At 38.8% G+C, this 17,772-nt stretch overlaps 1 protein-coding gene across 1 annotated transcript in view; it reads left to right on the plus strand.

Moving 5' to 3' along the window:
- Nucleotides 1-4,355: 4,355 nt before the first annotated feature.
- The window catches only part of LOC115420561 (zinc finger protein 638-like), a 28,656-nt gene continuing 15,239 nt past the window's right edge, over nucleotides 4,356-17,772 (plus strand). Inside the window, exons 1-9 of the mRNA XM_030135911.1 lie at nucleotides 4,356-4,466; nucleotides 8,313-9,906; nucleotides 11,406-11,467; nucleotides 11,686-11,715; nucleotides 12,772-12,941; nucleotides 13,800-13,895; nucleotides 14,381-14,571; nucleotides 15,392-15,607; nucleotides 17,642-17,740. Of these exons, the coding sequence (XP_029991771.1) occupies nucleotides 8,614-9,906; nucleotides 11,406-11,467; nucleotides 11,686-11,715; nucleotides 12,772-12,941; nucleotides 13,800-13,895; nucleotides 14,381-14,571; nucleotides 15,392-15,607; nucleotides 17,642-17,740 (2,157 nt within the window). The 5' untranslated portion in view covers nucleotides 4,356-4,466; nucleotides 8,313-8,613. The remainder of the gene's footprint in view (nucleotides 4,467-8,312; nucleotides 9,907-11,405; nucleotides 11,468-11,685; nucleotides 11,716-12,771; nucleotides 12,942-13,799; nucleotides 13,896-14,380; nucleotides 14,572-15,391; nucleotides 15,608-17,641; nucleotides 17,741-17,772) is intronic.

The following is a 17,772-nucleotide window of genomic DNA, read 5'->3' on the forward strand; positions in this document are numbered from 1 at the left end:
TTGATGGTTTTGAAGTAAAATTAAACAAGAATAAGGCGACAGTTTTACAAAACAGTTGAACACACAGCTGAACTGAAGTATTTCTATGTTCACTTAAGAAACTCCATCATTTAGCAAAGACTGAAAAACCACTGAGATTAACCCTTTCATGCATGAATTATGAGAATCTTAGTCAATATTTTTTTCTTGAGTGGTTTTATTCTTCTTTAGGCATGAGAAAAGCAATGCAATTGAAATTGTTTTTATGAACCTATTTTTCGTGGAGTTACAAAAATGTCCATTCAGCTGGACACCATGCGTTTAATTTTTGAAGCAAAGAAACATGTATTTAAAACTCATCATCAGAAAGTGATATACTGTGTGAAAACTATGAAACAAAAACATTTTTAATGCCGCTAATCTGATGTTTTCTTACATTTTATCATACTCAAATACTAGTTATTACTCACTTCATGGAGCTGATATCCTCTGAGACCCCAGAAACTGCCAATTTTAGCTTTTTTAAATTAAAAATTTGTCTTGATTGGAAACTACATAATGCAACAGTTTTTTCAGATACATTTTTAAAATTATTTTTATTCATTGACTGATTTTTTAATAGAATGTCCTTTGTAATGGACAGTATTTTTTAAGTTAAACTGTCAAACTTTTGTCCCCTACAGAGGACAAAATGCATTACTGGGTCTCACGAGGATGTGCAAAAAAAACAAAAAAACAAAACAACATAACCTTTTTGTTTCAGAAAACTGTTAATTACAGTCTAATAACAATTAGCAATTAATTTACTCTAAAACATGTTAGTGCAGATCAGGTTTATCAAGAACAGCAATGTTACAGTAATTGTATGAATGTCAGTGTATGGGATGATGCATAAGTGTCCACTGTGTTGGCTGATATGAAACTAAAACAATAAAATCCATGAATATACAAGAGAACAGCTGGAGAAGAACTGTCCACTGGAGTGACCACTGTGCATGAAAGGGTTAAGATAAATAATACTTAGTAATTAATTTGAAACAATATTTGCTTTTTATTTGAGTAAGAAAAATGTCTAACACGTGATTTCCATTCATTTAATTCATATATTATCATTCATGTGAATCTTGTAAAGAGTTAAAGATGTCAATGAGTTGCATGGAAATACATGCTCTGTAGACATGACACTAATGCAACTGAATAGATGAAAGTACTAAGATGTTTTATGTTAAGTTTTACATCTAAATAATTTGTTGTAAAATGTTTAGTAACATGTTTCATGTTTTGGAAAATATTTTACAAATATTTCACAGGTTTGTATCTTCCTTTCTTGTGAACATTATAGGTTATATTAAAAATTTAGACTGCGTTAAACACGTTATTTTAAGTTTTTGAAATATATTTCCATCAGTATTTTACAACTCAAAATCGACTTGATAATAGCTGAAAAAGCCTGGCCCTATATTGCCATGTACATTTTTTTTAAGTAACCGGTGACTGTATTTTAATGATCTATACAGTTAAAGGTTACCATAAAGGACTTATATTTATTTTGTAACCATCACAATCACTGACAAATCGAGTTATCCGTGAGATAAAAAAGTGAACTGAGATGACCTGGCTCATATTAGCTACTGTAATCAGATCATATAAAGTCCCAGGACTGAACCATGAGGAACTATATTTTGCACTGACATGTGTTTCACAGTCTTCATTGAAAAAACAGCTCCCTGTTCAGTTGACCAGATTATTCTGGAACAAATACAAATGAGCGCATTTCACAGACTTATCTATTTTTTCCTCTGTCCATTTCCTGTCCCATTACTCAGCATGTTAAGCTTCCTCTGACAGACTTCCTCTTTTCACTCCACAAGTACAACCTAACCCCAACATAAGTTATAGGAGGGTTAATTTGATGAACTATCAGCACTGTAGACTTTAGTGAGCTCAATTTATGGCTGACAAACATTTCTCTCACCTCCTCCATCAAACCAGTTGAAAGAGGAGACAAATTCTGTGAGCATCAGAATGCTTTAACAGGTGTGATGGTGTTGTGTTACCAGTGTGTGTATGCAGTTTCAATACGTCATGCAACCTAAGCACACTGCATACCGTTAGTTGGCAGAATTTCTGTTAGATTTTGAAGAGAAAACAGGAGTTCAAGCCAAGAGCAGATCTATAGGGGGATGAGGAGAGGCAGCTGCCCCCCAACCCCACTGGAGAAGCTTACCCCCATATATGTAAAAACAAACCATCACCCTGTCCACAAACTTCTCAGAACCAACCAACCAACCAACATTTAATTTTACTTTTATTTAGTGCTGTCAAGCGATTAAAATTTGTAATCAGGTTAATCACAGGGTTGCCGTGGATTAATTTGGATTAATAGCGATTAAATATCATTCATTTTTAATCTACATTAATTACATTTCATTTTGCATGAGCAGACAGACTCAAGAAAGAAGGGAATACATATGCATTTAACGTGTTTGTTGCAAGCTGAGTGATGCGTTAGCTTAAGCGCTAGCAGAATCCCCCGCCAATGTATGCGCTGTGTTAATGTCGTATTTTAAGCAGGAAGTGCTTTGGAAAAAAGAAAACTCCAACCTGCAGAGTGTGTATAATGCTTAATGTTGGTTGACTGTTCCGTCTTGGGTTTTTTTTGGTTTTTTTTGCACTCAAAATTCCCATGGATAGGGCTAACATGCTGTGGAGCATCTTCCATCTTCGTGGGTTGGTTCTGCTGCCTGTCACTACAACTGCCGTTTGCGCATGCGCCACGGTAACTCTGCTTGGACAAACTGCCTGAAATGTGTCAGCAGAGATGTTCAGTCATTCTGCACTGCAGATGAGTTAATTGCATTAAAATTTTTTAATCAGATTAATCATGATGATTAATTCGCATTAGCGTGTTAATTTTGACAGCCCTACTTTTAATATTTCTGCTTTTTCTGTTAGATTTTTTTTTTTCAACACTCATCTGGTGTTTGATACCATACCTGATATACCAGTATTTTTATCACAATATTTTTGTGGCTGTTATTGTGAATTCATTCACAGGTACCATCTCCCCATGCTCTCCTATGAAAACCTTTTACCACACCATATAAAACTGTCTAAATCTGCCACCAGTGCAGCAGGTTCAGGTATACGGCTCAGTACAGGGTACTATGACATAATTTTTTATTTATTTATTTTACCTTCATTTAACCAGGAAAACCTCATTGAGATTAAGAATCTCTTTTTCAAGAGTGTCCTGGCCAAGACGGGCAGCAGTACATTATATAGTTACAGACAGACTTCCATACATAAAACAAATACATAAAAAGCACATAGACAAGTCAAACCTTCCAAAGTCAACTCTGCAAAAAGTGCTCATGAAATCCAGACAAAAGTGCATCAGGAACAACATCTGCAGCCAGATATCTCCCTCTCTAAGTCATACAACATCCTCTTAATAGTGTCCAACGAAACCAGATCCTTCAGTTTCAGGTCTTTTTGTCGTTCATTCCAGGTGAATGGGGCCGCATACCTGAAGGCCTTTTTCCCCTGTTCAGTTCTAACTTTAGGAACAGACAAGAAAAGATCCTGAGAACGCAGATTATAAGCGTCTGTGGTTCTCCGACTGATGTAGATCTGAAGGTAGGGTGGGAGCAGACCTAGAATAGACTTGTAAATTAAAATACGCCAATGACTCAGTCTGCGAGCCGACAAGGAAGACCATCCTACACGATCATAAAGCAGACAATGATGGGTAAGAGATTTAAAATTGCTGATGAACCTCAGAGCTCCATGATACACACTGTATCATGTAATATAACCCTATAATATAAGTATCCTAGTCTCTGACACAGTTGGAATAAAATGGTTTGTCTTTTTAAGAAATTAAAAACAATATTTTTCTTGACTGACCATTTCCTAGTGTCCTCTCATCTATTTTGGGTGATGCAAAAGACCCAGATGGGATTATAATTATGTAGTAGACTGAATGTTTGGACATGTCTGTGCCTCCAATACAGTAGTAATAATAGATGAGAAGAAAACTGAAACTTTTATTTTAAATTCAGCTATTCTACAGTCTTGGACTCTATGCACAGCCCCACCACTTCCTGAACTTCAGCTGGGTCTTTTATTTCCTGTCTTTCATTATTGGACACACTAATTAATCAAGGTGTGTCTGCTACTTCTTGTTGCAACTACTGATTAATTAAGCACACCAGGATCCATTAGTGTGTCCAATAATGAAAGACAGGAGATAAAGGACCCACCTGAAGTTCAGGAAGTGGTGGAGCTGTGCTGCATAGAGTCCATTGTCAGTGGGTTGTACAGGATAGAAGCTTTTAATTTGAAAGTTCGCTCCGGAAGTTGTTATTGTTGTTGTTAATGGCGGAGAGCGGAGCAGGCGTTTAGCTTAGCGCAAACATCTGCAGGGTAAAACAAACCAAGACCCCCGGTAACAACAAAGTTTCTCCACTGATTCGTCCACGAAGGTATGTTACAGATTGGGAAATGACACAAAGGTCTTTTTCGCATTGGGGGTTTTGGCAACATTTGCTAGCTAGCTACGTAGCTTGTTAGCCAACCTGTAATGGCTCTTGGTGCAACATAGCTTAGCTCTGTGTGGGGCGTTAGCATACTGTAGGCTTTTTTCGGGTTCTACCAATAAGTACAGCATTTATTATCCCTTCTGTTAGTGTGTGGGTGTGTTTGTGCGTGTGAGAGAGACTTTCCGTATGTATTGGATATGTTTGTATGCGAGGGAAAGTCAATCGTCGGAGCTCAGAAGCTAATGCCTTGCCTGTTTCAGATTGCTTAGTTTCTGAACAGGCCCAACATGAACCACGGAGTCACGGAGATGCAAAGTTCTTACAGAGACAGTGCTGCCGTCACAGTCCTCTCTAATGTCAGGGATATGATGGTCCATTCTCCCCTTTCTATATACGATAGGAAATTGTAAATTAATCCTTACCAGAAGGATGCTAACACTAATTAAGGGAATATTATGCTGGCAAATCGAACTGTTTTTTTTTGTTTGTTTGTTTGTTTTTGCATCTGCCAAATATTGTCATCATTGATCAACTTGCCTTTCATATTCTCGTTTAACGGTTTTCTCTATATAAAGGTAAAAAAAAAAAAAAGTTTAATCACCTGGCAATCATCCTGTCTCATCCTATCTTTTTTCCTACCAAATCAACACATGACATTACACATCTTTTCACCAAACAGCAATCCGGAATTTAAAGATATTCATCTCACTGCAGAAGATAAAGGGGGCAGTAAACTGTCCAAATCATCACATTTAAGAAGCAAGAGTTGTGAGAAACCTGTGGGACTATAAAGAATAGATGTATGCAACTGTTTTAAATCATTAGCTCATTAGTTATTTCACAACCTCCAGTTCCATCTTGTGATCAAACCTTATGCAGTCCATGGTTAAATCTGTGGTCATCTGTCCAACAATTATTAGAAGCCAACTAAGGCCAACTTAAAATCCCACTGTCATACATTTGTTTAAATCATCAAGGCAAGGCAGATTTATTTGTATGGCACAATTCATACACAGGGCAATGCACAGTGCTTTACAAAAATGGAAAAGAGACAGATTAAAAACATACAATTATAATTAAAACATAATCAGTACAACATAAATAATAATTAAAACAAAGTAAAAGGTCAGAGTGCAGATAGAACCCTTTCGGTTGTTATATGCACAGTTGAAGCAAGCAAAGTTAGGTACATATTTTCATTGAAGAGAAGACTAAATGGACAGCTTTATTCAGTCATGCAAAATGCGGAACCTTGGATGTCGGTTCTTCATTGGAAAGAAAACTATTACCATTAATTACAATGGGGCGATAGATAGATTGATAGTTTGATTTAGAGCTTAAACCGATTAATCGATTAGGTGCTTGAAGTGAATGCAAAAATTCACGATTTGATTAATTGACTCAAATTGATTGAAGGGAAATATCCTATTGCAGTTTTCGTGAATTGAAACTTCTTTGTGCGTCACAATAAGTGTCCGTGGGAAACACAACAGTGGAACCAATGTTTAACAGCAGAGAAATGAAGGAAACAAAGCTTTGATTCAGGAGAATTGTGGTTGAATGATTTTCTTTTGGATCACTTTGAATCGATTAATCGTTTCAGCTCTAGATTGATTGATTTCACAGTCCCCAAATGCAGTTCAAGAAGTGAATCATAGTACAATATGCAAAACACAGACATTAACCATTTCATTCATCATGTATACTGTCAGTAGGGCTGCTCGATTATAGAAAAAAAAAATCACGATTATTTTAGCAATTATTGAAATCACGATTATTAAAAACGATTATTTGCTAACCTTAAAGTTGTTTATTTTTTTCTTGCAAAGCAATGTAAAATATACTCTTTAAACATAAATAAAGCTTTTAACCTCTAAAACAAAGTATGTTCACTTTTGTATGAAACAAAAAAATCTTTGAATGCAAATAAGTGTACTGTAAATTCAAGTATGTTTCCTTTTGTAAATAAATAGTGCACTGTAATTAAACTGCTATAGACTTGCCATAGAACTGTAGCAATAAAAAAAAAAAAACTCACGTAAAGTGCAAATTATAAATCCAAGTATGTTCAATGTAGTATGAAACATAGTAAATTCAGTGGCGTGCCGTGAGGTTTCAGTTCAGGCCTTCTGTATACATCAGCCATCTAGAATACGTACGTTAGGGTTATACGGGTTAGGGTTAGGTTAATACGGGAGTTGCAGCGTAAAGAGATTCGGAGACTGAAGATTGCATTGCGGGCGAAGTTTTTTTTATGCGTTTTAGTTTTTCATAAGATTACGATAAAGGTGGCGGTGGTTAAACTTTAGATGGTTAAAAGGTTTGTTGTGTTAGCGGTCGGTGCGGACACAACTACGAAACACTTTTTGCACGTAATGTGTTTTTGCTCTTCGTCTTCTTCATCAAACCCAAAGTGATTCCATACAATTGAATTTGACTTGCCTTTTTTGTTTACCAAGCACTTCTGCTGTGATTCTCTTGCCATTTTTCCAGACCGCTAGGTACAACTTTCCTCTTGGGGTGGACCTGCCGGCTAGCTGGCAGCAGTAGCTTAGAGGGGGGCGGGGCAGAGCAGCTCATGGGAGCTTGCGTGCGCGTGAATTAAAACAACTCAAAATTAATAATCTTTTTTTCTTGATTACATAATTTTTGTAATCGTTGCATGTAATAATCGAAATCGTAATTGAATTTCGATTAATTGCACAGCCGTCAGTGTGCGGAGCTTAATGCGGTCATAATCTTACAGTGACTATACTGTACTACATTTCTACAGCTCTATTTTTACTGATCTATCCAAGTGCATGTTCTTGCCCTGTGGTTTTGCTCACTGGATTCCTGGAATCATTCAGTCATGAAGTTTTGCCTTTTACTGAAAATCAGTGCACACCATTTCTTAAACGCATCTTTTTGACATGATTTGCTTTGACCTTCTCTTTCAAAATCAAGTTTGGTTATTAAAAAACATCCAGTGTCTTTTTTATTAACAAGTATTGTGTCCCCTCTGAACTAATATCCTGCCACAGTTTGATCGGTTTCATTCGTAGTCTTATTAAAAATCAGTGTAAATGTGAAAATTTTAGATAATTGCTTTCTCATTCACTACAGCTGGTCTCGGGTACAGGTTATAGCAAATAATGTCCATCACTAGAAGGAAGCTGAAAAACAAGAATGTAAAAGTTTTGGTTTCTGATTTAAAAACAACATCCATACATACATGTCTGTCTTTCTACCGGGGTCTGACAGGACATATTTTGTATGTCCTGTAGACCTATGAGGACAGTGTTTGCAGTTAATGGTTTATTATTTAACTTTACTGGTTTTCTCCAAATTAAAATAGATGAGTCTGTCTGCATGGATTTGACTGAGTTTGAGTGTTCTGCAGCAAACATTTCTTTTAACAAATTTGGACACTTTAACATAAAGTCTAACATAGACAGGAGGATAGAAAATATTGCTTTGGAAACACAGTTAAATTTGTTATTTTCTCTGTAGGAAGAGAAGTGATAATTCTGGGTGTAGAGTCCTGCTGTGTCAAATCTATGTGAGCTGACTGGTGTTGTAAACGCTGTTCATACATTTAATGTTGTTACATAATGCTGCTTTCCTTTCCTGTCCTGAAAGAGAGCATGTTGGATACACTTGACTACATGAAGAGAATCTTAAAGCCAACCAATTTTTGAGTAAAAAAGGAAAACTTGAACCAACATGAACTTTGTATATATATGGACTTAAAGTCAAAATCAAAGGCTTTTCATCTGTAATAGTTTATTTCTGCTTTTCACCTCACAGCTTGGCTGTGCGTACAGACAGTAATTTCCCGTCATCCCTTTGTCTGGAGCCCGATGCCACATTCTCCGTTGCTCTTCGACTGGCTCACATTGAGACTCAGGCTCAGATTGCCTTACAGCAGCTAGCTCTTCTAGCGGCTTTAACTGTGGGCACCCAGGTTCGCAACAGCCGACTGTCAGCAGCATTATCTCCTCACCTGGCCCTCCTAAGTCTTCACAGAAGACATCAAATATCAGCTGTTGGCTTGCACTTGGACACAAACAGAAAGTATTTCAGAACCACACAACTCCTCTCTGCTGCCATGTATCACCACCAGGGGCCACAGCCCTTTTCAAATGGACCACGGCCACCTCCGAATCAGCAGCAGACCCGCCCTCCCTCAGACATGTTGTCACAGGTGATGGGCTTCCAGTTTCCTCGCCCCACCCAGCTGCCTGATGAACTGGAGTCAGCTCTTTCTATCAGGGGTTCTAGAGACATGGATCACCGCCTTATTGAACACATTGACCGACCAAACCAACACCAGAACCAAGGTGGTTCTGGGATCAGTCAGCATGGAAGCTACAGCTCCAACCTCCCTGATAATCAACCAAGCCAACAACCAGGAGTGGACTGGACAAATTACCAACCTCCGTCTAAACTGTTCGCCAATGCTCCACCTAGTGCAGGCCACCAGCCCCATCATGGCCAACAACAGCCTGGTACAAGTCTCTCAGCCTGGAATGCCCCCATAAGTGACTCTCCATCACCCCAAACCAGGCATTCCCACAGCGGTGGTGGAGATGGTCAGGGCTTGTACACGCCAGAAAGTGCTGGAAGTATCTTGGCTAGCTTTGGACTTTCAAATGAGGATCTAGAAGTGCTGAGCCATTACCCTGATGATCAGCTAACTCCAGATACTTTACCTTTCATCCTACGGGACATCCAAATCAACAAGTCTGGCAAACCAAAAAGTGCACCTGCTACGTCGTCCTCATCATTCTCACGCAGTATCAGTGATATGCAGCTGCCTCCTTCCCATTCTTCCCCACTGGCACGTTCAAACACCCCGGAAGTACCAAGCCTCCTAACTGTTACCCAGACAGCGGGTAAAGTTATTGACTATGGTCATGCCAGTCGGGCAAAGGATGACAGTAGCACCAGAGAAACTTTCAAAAGGGAGCCGTTGTCCACTGAGAGGACAGTTAAATTGTACCCGTCCTCATCCTCAGCTCCAAAAGTGGAGACGGGAGAGAGGCGGCAAGTTCGTCTGGAACCAACGGAATCAAGCAAGCATGGAGATCGAGACTATCGTAGGACAAGCAGCGAACATCAACGGAGCAGCCGGTCACCTGCACGAGAATTTTCAAAATCTCGTCATCAAGACAGAGACTACAGACACGAAAGACTCAAACCGAGGCCTGTATCTGAAACCAGGAGCGAGGAGTCTTCTTTATCCAGACGTCCTGTCTCAAAACCACACAGCAGCAGCAGCAGCAGCAGTAGCAGCAAGAAGTTGCCTACTCCCACCATGAGAAGCGATTTCTCAGCTATGTCTCCAAAGGTGTATCCCCATACCTGCTCCATCTGTGAAGTACAGTGTGATCAGGAAAAGGTGAGTGCCAATATACCATCGCATCAATGTCCAGAAGATTTCCATGAAGGAATAACTTCCCTTAGTTAATTTTGAGTTTTTCTTTACCAGGCAGTTGTAACGATGAGTGTTACTGTATGTCACCCCAAATTATTCAAATTATTCTGAACTTTCTTCTGTTGCAGCCACACTATAAATATAGGCCAGTGTTAGGAATATATAACTGAATACTTGGGGAAATCTTTTTTTGTTTTGTTTTTTTAAGTTTGACGCCATGGAATTTTGGCAACTGTCTGGTCAAGAAAAAACTCCAGAGTGTAAGTCACAAAAGCCACGAGGCACATTTTAACAGGGTCCCTGTTACCGAGGTTTTTGTGTGCATTTGTAACTAATATCTTTATGTTAAACTAAATTTTGTACCAGGGTTAAAAATTCTTATCAACCGCAAATCATCCAATAAGCGGTCTTGCTTCTCCTTCCATTTTCTGCAAAAATGTTGTTTTGTTTGTTTCATCACATGTAGGTAACATCTTTAAAATGTGAGAGTGCCATTATAATTTGTTTAATTTAAAGGTTACTATTAACTTGACTGAAATTCAATATTGATTAATGGTGTTGAAAAGAGACTCAGATTAGCAATGATAGAACAGATGAATTTATAAGAGATGGCAAAAAGTATAGATAATTTCTCTGAGAAAATCCAGTGGACTAAATGTGGTGTGAAATACACCATGGTGATGTGATGGACTTAGATTTAGACATACCTAAATCTTTTGTTTTGTTCCCTCCTTCAGAGTGTATGAACGTTTACCTGTGACTCTATTCCTAAATATCGGTTGTGTGGTATCTCCAGTTAATTAAATATATTTGTTTTCATGTGGTTATCTTAAATGCACAACATACAGTGATTACCATGATCACTTATCATTTTAGTTCAGTTAGTTTAGACTTGGTAAAATGATGACAACTGGGTGAAACTGAATGAAATTGTGATACACTGTAAGGAATGTCAAGGATTCCTGTTAGTTTAGTTTTGTCAGTAGATTGGTGGGATATAGCATGCTGAGGGACATGGGAGGTGGGGGGTCTTTTCACAAAAAGCTGATGTTTTGTAACAAAGTAAAAAAAAATCTGTTCTTTTTTCCATTCATTTTTTTTCTGCAAGTAATGTGGACGTGGCATCGAAGATGAAGGAAAATGTAAAGGAAGAGTAAATAAGTGTTTTAAGGGCAGAAATTATGCAGCATTGAAGAACAAGACCAATACAACACAAAGCAAAATCAACTCTTTTTTTTTTTCCAGTCCAGCAGTTTTCTAATTGTGATAAGAGATGACGGCAGCAAATAAAGATGAACAGCAGAATGATGCTTTGCCTCGGAACTTAAACTTTTCACTGCACTTAGACTTTGCACATCAGTTTCTAAGTCTGTAAGAATTACAGATCTAAATTTGCAGAGTTGTGGTCTTCATTCTTCTTGGATTTTGACACTTTCGTGTCCTGTTTGTCGTTTTCTCTTTAGGATTGGATTGCCCACATTAACACCGTCAACCACACTGCTGCCTGCAGAGACCTGCGCAACAAGTGAGGAATATTTAACATTAAGTACTTTCACTCATCTGTTACTATGCAGGGAATGGTAGAAACCATTTTAGAAGGGTATGCTACACATTTTCTATTGGATATTGTCTTTAAGGAGGTTATATAATAAGTCCTGAGACATTAGGATGTGCACTGAAACTCTTTTAGTTCTTCCACAGTATGAGTATGTGAAATGCCTCTCTGTTTGCGTTTCTTGTAAGGTACCCTGACTGGAAACCAAATATTGCAAGGTCAGTTGAACAGTCATTCAAGTTCTTTTTTTGGTTCTAATTCTTGGAATTAAGACAGAAATCTCTGACATTCCTGACCCACATAATCTGTGTCTTTGAAAGAGATCCCTAGGTCTTCATGTTTCTTTTAAGGTGAAAACACACCAACCCAATTTTTGGCGGTCGGACGTCATCAGGCAGTCTGGCGAGGTCGGTGACATGAGTCTGTTTGGTGTGGTCCGTGCGATTGGCTGTCGTTAATGCCATCGCTATTCTTTTAAGCCAATTCAATGTGTGTAATTGGCCACTACTAAGTCGTTCAGTCGGACCAAGCTGATTGGTGGAAGGATAGCCCTTGATTAGTGAATCAGTGAATGAGAAGTTTACATGTGAATACAGCTATGCCGAGGTACTTCACACTATTATTGTCTTCTATAATAGGCCATGAACTGCTCATATCGGATCTGAATGAGTGCTGGTCAATGTTGCCTATGGACTTCATTCATTCCATGAAGTGAACACTGTTAGCATTGTTAGCATAGTGCAATTTCTCCTTGGTTTTCACCTGCAACATTTTACTTCTTTCACAAGAAGAAGCCCGAGAGCTGACAACACCAGAATCTTATTACTAACCGTCTGTTCAACGAGTACGACAACAACCCATCTTGACTACTCAACACTCTGCTGACAACAATGACTGACGACAGTGAGCTCTGTGTTTTGGTCAAGAGAGATGTTCTGTCATTTCCGGTTTTATGTCTTGCGCAAGATCAGATGTCAGTAGTCGATTTGATGTGTTCTTCACACTTTTTTGACTGTGTTGGGGAGACAGGAGCCGACTGATCAGTTGGGCTACCTTTTCTAGCGATGATCAGCAGTCGGGTTGGTGTGTCTTTGCCCTTACTTGTGTAACCCAGGCTGGTAAAATGAGCTTAAATATCAGTGCTAGGAAATGTAATCTTTCAGACCTGTACAGATCACTGTGATAAGGCTTAATAAGTTTACAACAGTCTGGTTGTGGTTTTTACCTTTAATTTCTCCAATTACAATCTTTTATTGGATCTGATCTTTTTTCAGTCGTAGTGGTCGATATGGAAGCCGGGCTGCAAATCTTCAGAGTCACTCTCCATCCCGATCCTCTTCATGGTCCCGGAGTCCTTCCCCTAACAAACACAAGCTGGGCCATGACCACAGGCCTCATGGGAGGACGTTTACTCCCCACCATTACCCCCGCCACCACTACACAGGTAGTCCACATGCAGCAGAACCAGTTTTCTGTAATGATTTTGAAACACTGCTCTGTGTGTAGAATTTCTAATACTAAGACAAAAAGAATTAATGAACTTAAATGCTGGATGATTTGAACAACATGAGTTTCAAGTGATCCACAAAGTCTCTTTACAATTTAAAAAATGTATTACAAAAGCAGTTGAAGGGATAATCATAAATCATATTTGTTTTATATACTCAATCGAATCATTGGTCCATTTTTCTTCAACGAGAGATCAGTTACTGCAAATGTTGACCTTGACCTTTTGACTGAATATGTGGCATCACAACTGGACGACCTTCAACTAACCATCATTTTCCAGCCAGATGGTGCACCACCACATTGGGGACTGCATGTTGGTAGATTTCTAAATCAAACATTTCCAGACCCTGGCCACTCTTGTTCACCAGATATCACTCCCCTGGATTTCTTTCTATGGGGTTATGTTAGAGATATCATGCATCGAACAAAGACATGGGACATCAACGACCTGAAGCAAAAGATCACAGACACCATTGACATCATTGATGAGGCTATGATACAGCCAACATGGAAACAAATCCAGTACCGTCTGGATGTGGTGTTCATATAGAGGTGTATTAAATAAGGCCAAGAAGAAAAAACCCTTCAACATCTGCTTTTCTTTTTGTAATAATTACCACAGATTTGTCTGTTAATTTGCTTTTGTAATGAATTTGTTAAATTGTAAAGAGACTTTAATGACACCCTGTATAAATAGACTTCATTGAGATTGAAATGACTAATTTCAGCCTATCGCAGTGACATTATTACAGATTCACATCTAAACTCATCTGTCCTCATTTGTGCTCCAAAGACTTTGACCATCGGTTCGAGCGTCAACACTCTGGTTCACGCAGCCCCTCCCATTCGTATCGAACCTCCTCCAGAGATGATGAGAGGGAATCCTCAGGTCAGTGGAAGGCTAAATCCATTTTAAATTTTGCACTTTTGAACATGACATTGATGGGTCCACAGACTATCTGAGGACAATTTTAAAATTTCTAAATTTTAATTTAGTTCAGAGTGCCAGATAATCATATCCTGAATATATTGATTGATTGGGAAAAACCCGCAAAGGGATCTCAGGTTGAAAAATGGAGGATTTTTTTTTTTCTTTGTCAGAAAGATTTGGTGTTTATTGTGCCCACACTTTGGACTCCCATTTTTTTTATTTGACCTTTATTTAACCAGGAAAAAAGTCCCATTGAGATTAAGAGCCTCTTTTACAAGGGAGTCCTGACCAAGATAAGCAAGATCGGTACTTAACTGGACTGTGGTGGGAATCGCTTGAAATTATAGTGTTCTGCAACTACCTGCCTATTGGGTAAAACTGTAGGTGTTGGTATCGGCACAGACCATGTAAGCACCTTTTCTCTTCCTCTGATGTGGCCACAGGTGGCTCGTCACGCAGTGGGTTGAAGCGTCCACATTACGATTTAACGAGGCGCTCCACTCACATCAATCCGCCTCCATCCTCCACCAAGAGAGCCAGACTGGTACCCGGACAGGTCAGCAAGACCCTCAAGACTGGGGCTAAGGGTGTGATCAAGACAGCCAAGACAGCAGCTGGAAAAGACAATGATTCAGTGAGTTCTTAACGAGCACTACAGGCCTTAAGTACTGAATATGAATAATACTAAATCAGTACATGTTCAATTTCATGTTGTAGTTGAAGACATATCCAGTGCTCCAGACTAACTTTTATCACTAGGAGCACGGGTGCTCCTGACTGAGATTTTTAGGAGTGCCAGCACAAAGTTTAGGTGCATCATTTAAATCAACATGCAACACAACGTATTCATATTTTTTCCCCCTCTTTAAGTGTATTACTGATAAATGCTTTGGTAATAGTAAAAACAATATATAGTAAAACAATGCGCTATTTTACTTTGTCATCAATGACAAATTCACAGCATCAAATATTGTTGGAGGAGGGAAAAAAGATCATTAACTTAAGTTGTTAAATACAGCTTTTTCCAATATAGACACCAAAAGACCTCTGTGTGCCCTCTTATTGGAGAACATGAAAAGTTGGTAGATTTAGCATCCAAGTCGCCAAAGTGGCAAGACTGATACAAGCACACACCAGCACAGAAAGGTTTGGATCGGACATGGGGCTCATGCGTAACTGTCACCATCTGACGTTGCTTCTCTCTCTCACACACACACACACACCAATTCCTGCCCCCTGCTGGTTTTAAGGTGTTTCATATGATTTAGGCTGATGAATTGAAGTTGCATTTGTGTGCCTAGTTTAAAGTTTAAGTCGCACTGTCTCAAAAAAAAAGTGCAAATGCAACCAAATTGGGTGAATTCGGGAGTGCTGATATCATATATTGCTTGAAAATTACTGGATTACTTTCTGTTTCATTCATGTGGTCCAAATCTAATGCTGTTTGATTGTAGTCTGGCAAGACCCAACTGGTCAAGAAGAAGAAGAAAGTTGTGCCTCCGGTGCCTAAGGCAGAGTCCTTTGTACCTCGTCTGGTTTATCTGACCGGCATCCCTAAGGACGCCACAGAGCAGGAAGTTACAGACCTGGTGGGGTCCTTCGGCAAGATCAACAACGTGATCCTTCTGCCATGCTCTGAAGAGGAGAATGAGAAGGAAGAAGGGCAGAAGGTAATGCACATTTAACTTAACCCTTTAACTACTGCAGTCTCTCCAGTGCTGCATTTTGCACTTTACAACATTCAAATTACTGTAACTCCTGAACTGTTTGTGCCATCCACAGAATTCAAACAAGATCCTAAGCTTTCCAACACTATATAATGCTTTACGTCAGCAATGTGGGACTTTATTACAAGTACAAAGGAACAGTTTCAGAGACTTCCACACAGGCTAAAAAATGCCTGGAAATAACAAAACATATGAAGGCGTAATATGGACACTGAATGTACAAGACCAAAAAGAATGTTTGAGCTGATGTAAAATAGTTGAAAGTTTATTTTTGCAATTTTAAAATTTTTCATTGTGCACATGAACAGTTGTTTCTGATAGTAATATGGTAAATACTTCAATTCTGTTTTTTTTTTCTTTTTTACTAAAACGCACTGTTTTACGCATTCATTATGTATAATTATGATAATTAATGGTCTGATATTGAAAGTAAAGTTCTTCCTGAAAACAAAGGTGCAAAAGAATTGGCAAACAAGACATTCTTTGACACTTTTATTGCAAAGAAATATGGAGACACCTAGACGGCCTGTTATAATGGCAGGGTTAATGGTTATTGATGCAGTCTGCAGGTAAAGCTGCTCAACTGTTAATGTTAAATACAGATGCAGGGTTTCCTGAGTCACTATAAGCCTTAAGGACCACCTATACCAAAAAGTAGCATCGGCCTTTGAGTGCCGGTCTTTTCTTCATATAATTTTTCAACATTTTGGAATAAAACATGATGATAATGGTCCAAAATTATATATTTTTCACTGAAAAACACTCCCATACTCCTCATAAATGTCCCTGAATATTCCATACACTGATAAAAATGCTGGGCTACAGACGTAACGTAAGCCTTCTGAAAACCTGCAGAAGACACTGAAGTATCTTATGTTTTGAAGCCCACTCAATATATGTTGTACCAGATGTATATGCACTTCTATAGCTTAAAGGCTGTCTGCCATTCATCTTGTACTTGGAGTTGATTCTACCATGTATAGCGTGTCCATAAAGTCTCTTTACAATTTAGGGTTGGCTATGGCTCAGGAGGTAGAGCAGGTCGTCCAGTAACCGAAGGGTTGGAGGTTCGAATCCCACTCTGTCCTAGTCACGTGCTGTTGTGTATGTGACTGGTGTATGAATGCGTATGAATGTTTGGTGGTCGGAGGGGCCGTAGGCACGAATTAGCAGCCACACTTCCGTCAGCCTGCCCCAGGGCAGCTGTAGTTTACCAGAGTGTGAATGTGAGAGTGAATGAATAATGGATCCACTGCATGCGCTTTGAGTATGCGTACATAGAAAAGCACTAAATAAATCTAATTCATTTTTATTATTATCATTATTATTATTGTTATTATTCAACACATTTATTACAAAAGCAAATGAATAGACAAATCTGTGGAAATTATAACAAAAGGAAGATTAGATTTTGGAGGGGTTTTTTGCCTCATTTAATCCAACTCTATGTGGCCACCGTTAGTTACACAAAACACATCCAGATGGTATTGGATTTGTTTCCATGTTGGCTGTATCATAGCCTTCTCAATGGCATCAGTGATCTTTGGCTTCAGGTCGTTGATGCCCCATAGCTTTGTTCGATACATCGTATTTTTAACACAGACCTATGGACAGAAATCCAGGGGAGTGTAAACTGTGTAAACTGCGATAAACATTGTTTTTTTCTTGAGGAGTAGGCATTTTTAGGGATTTATTTACCAGACCGCATTTCATCAACAGGGTACCTGAAATACACAAATGGAATGTGATTTAAAAACTACGATAACCACTGAGGACATAGAACAAATCTGATGAACAGATCTCGTCAATAGCTTTTGTAATACATTTTTTTAAATTGTAAAGAGACTTTGTAGACACCCTGTATCACTAGTTTTATCAGTGTTTTTCACAGAGCAGAGGCCGGTTCGTATGTATAACCACATTCAGTTTGTAGCTCATATTCACGTCTCTGTGCTCGTCACCTCCTCTTGTTCGCAGGCGTCTGTTTGCATGATAAAGGCCGAAGACGCTCAGGCTCTGGCTCAGGCTCCGAACCTCACCATCAAAGACCAGGTCGTTACAGCTTCAATAGCCAAGGTAGATTTAAACATGAATCTTTCTTGTTCTGA

The sequence above is a fragment of the Sphaeramia orbicularis genome, chromosome 1 (genome assembly GCF_902148855.1).
Source record: "Sphaeramia orbicularis chromosome 1, fSphaOr1.1, whole genome shotgun sequence".
NCBI classification, from domain to species: domain Eukaryota; kingdom Metazoa; phylum Chordata; class Actinopteri; order Kurtiformes; family Apogonidae; genus Sphaeramia; species Sphaeramia orbicularis.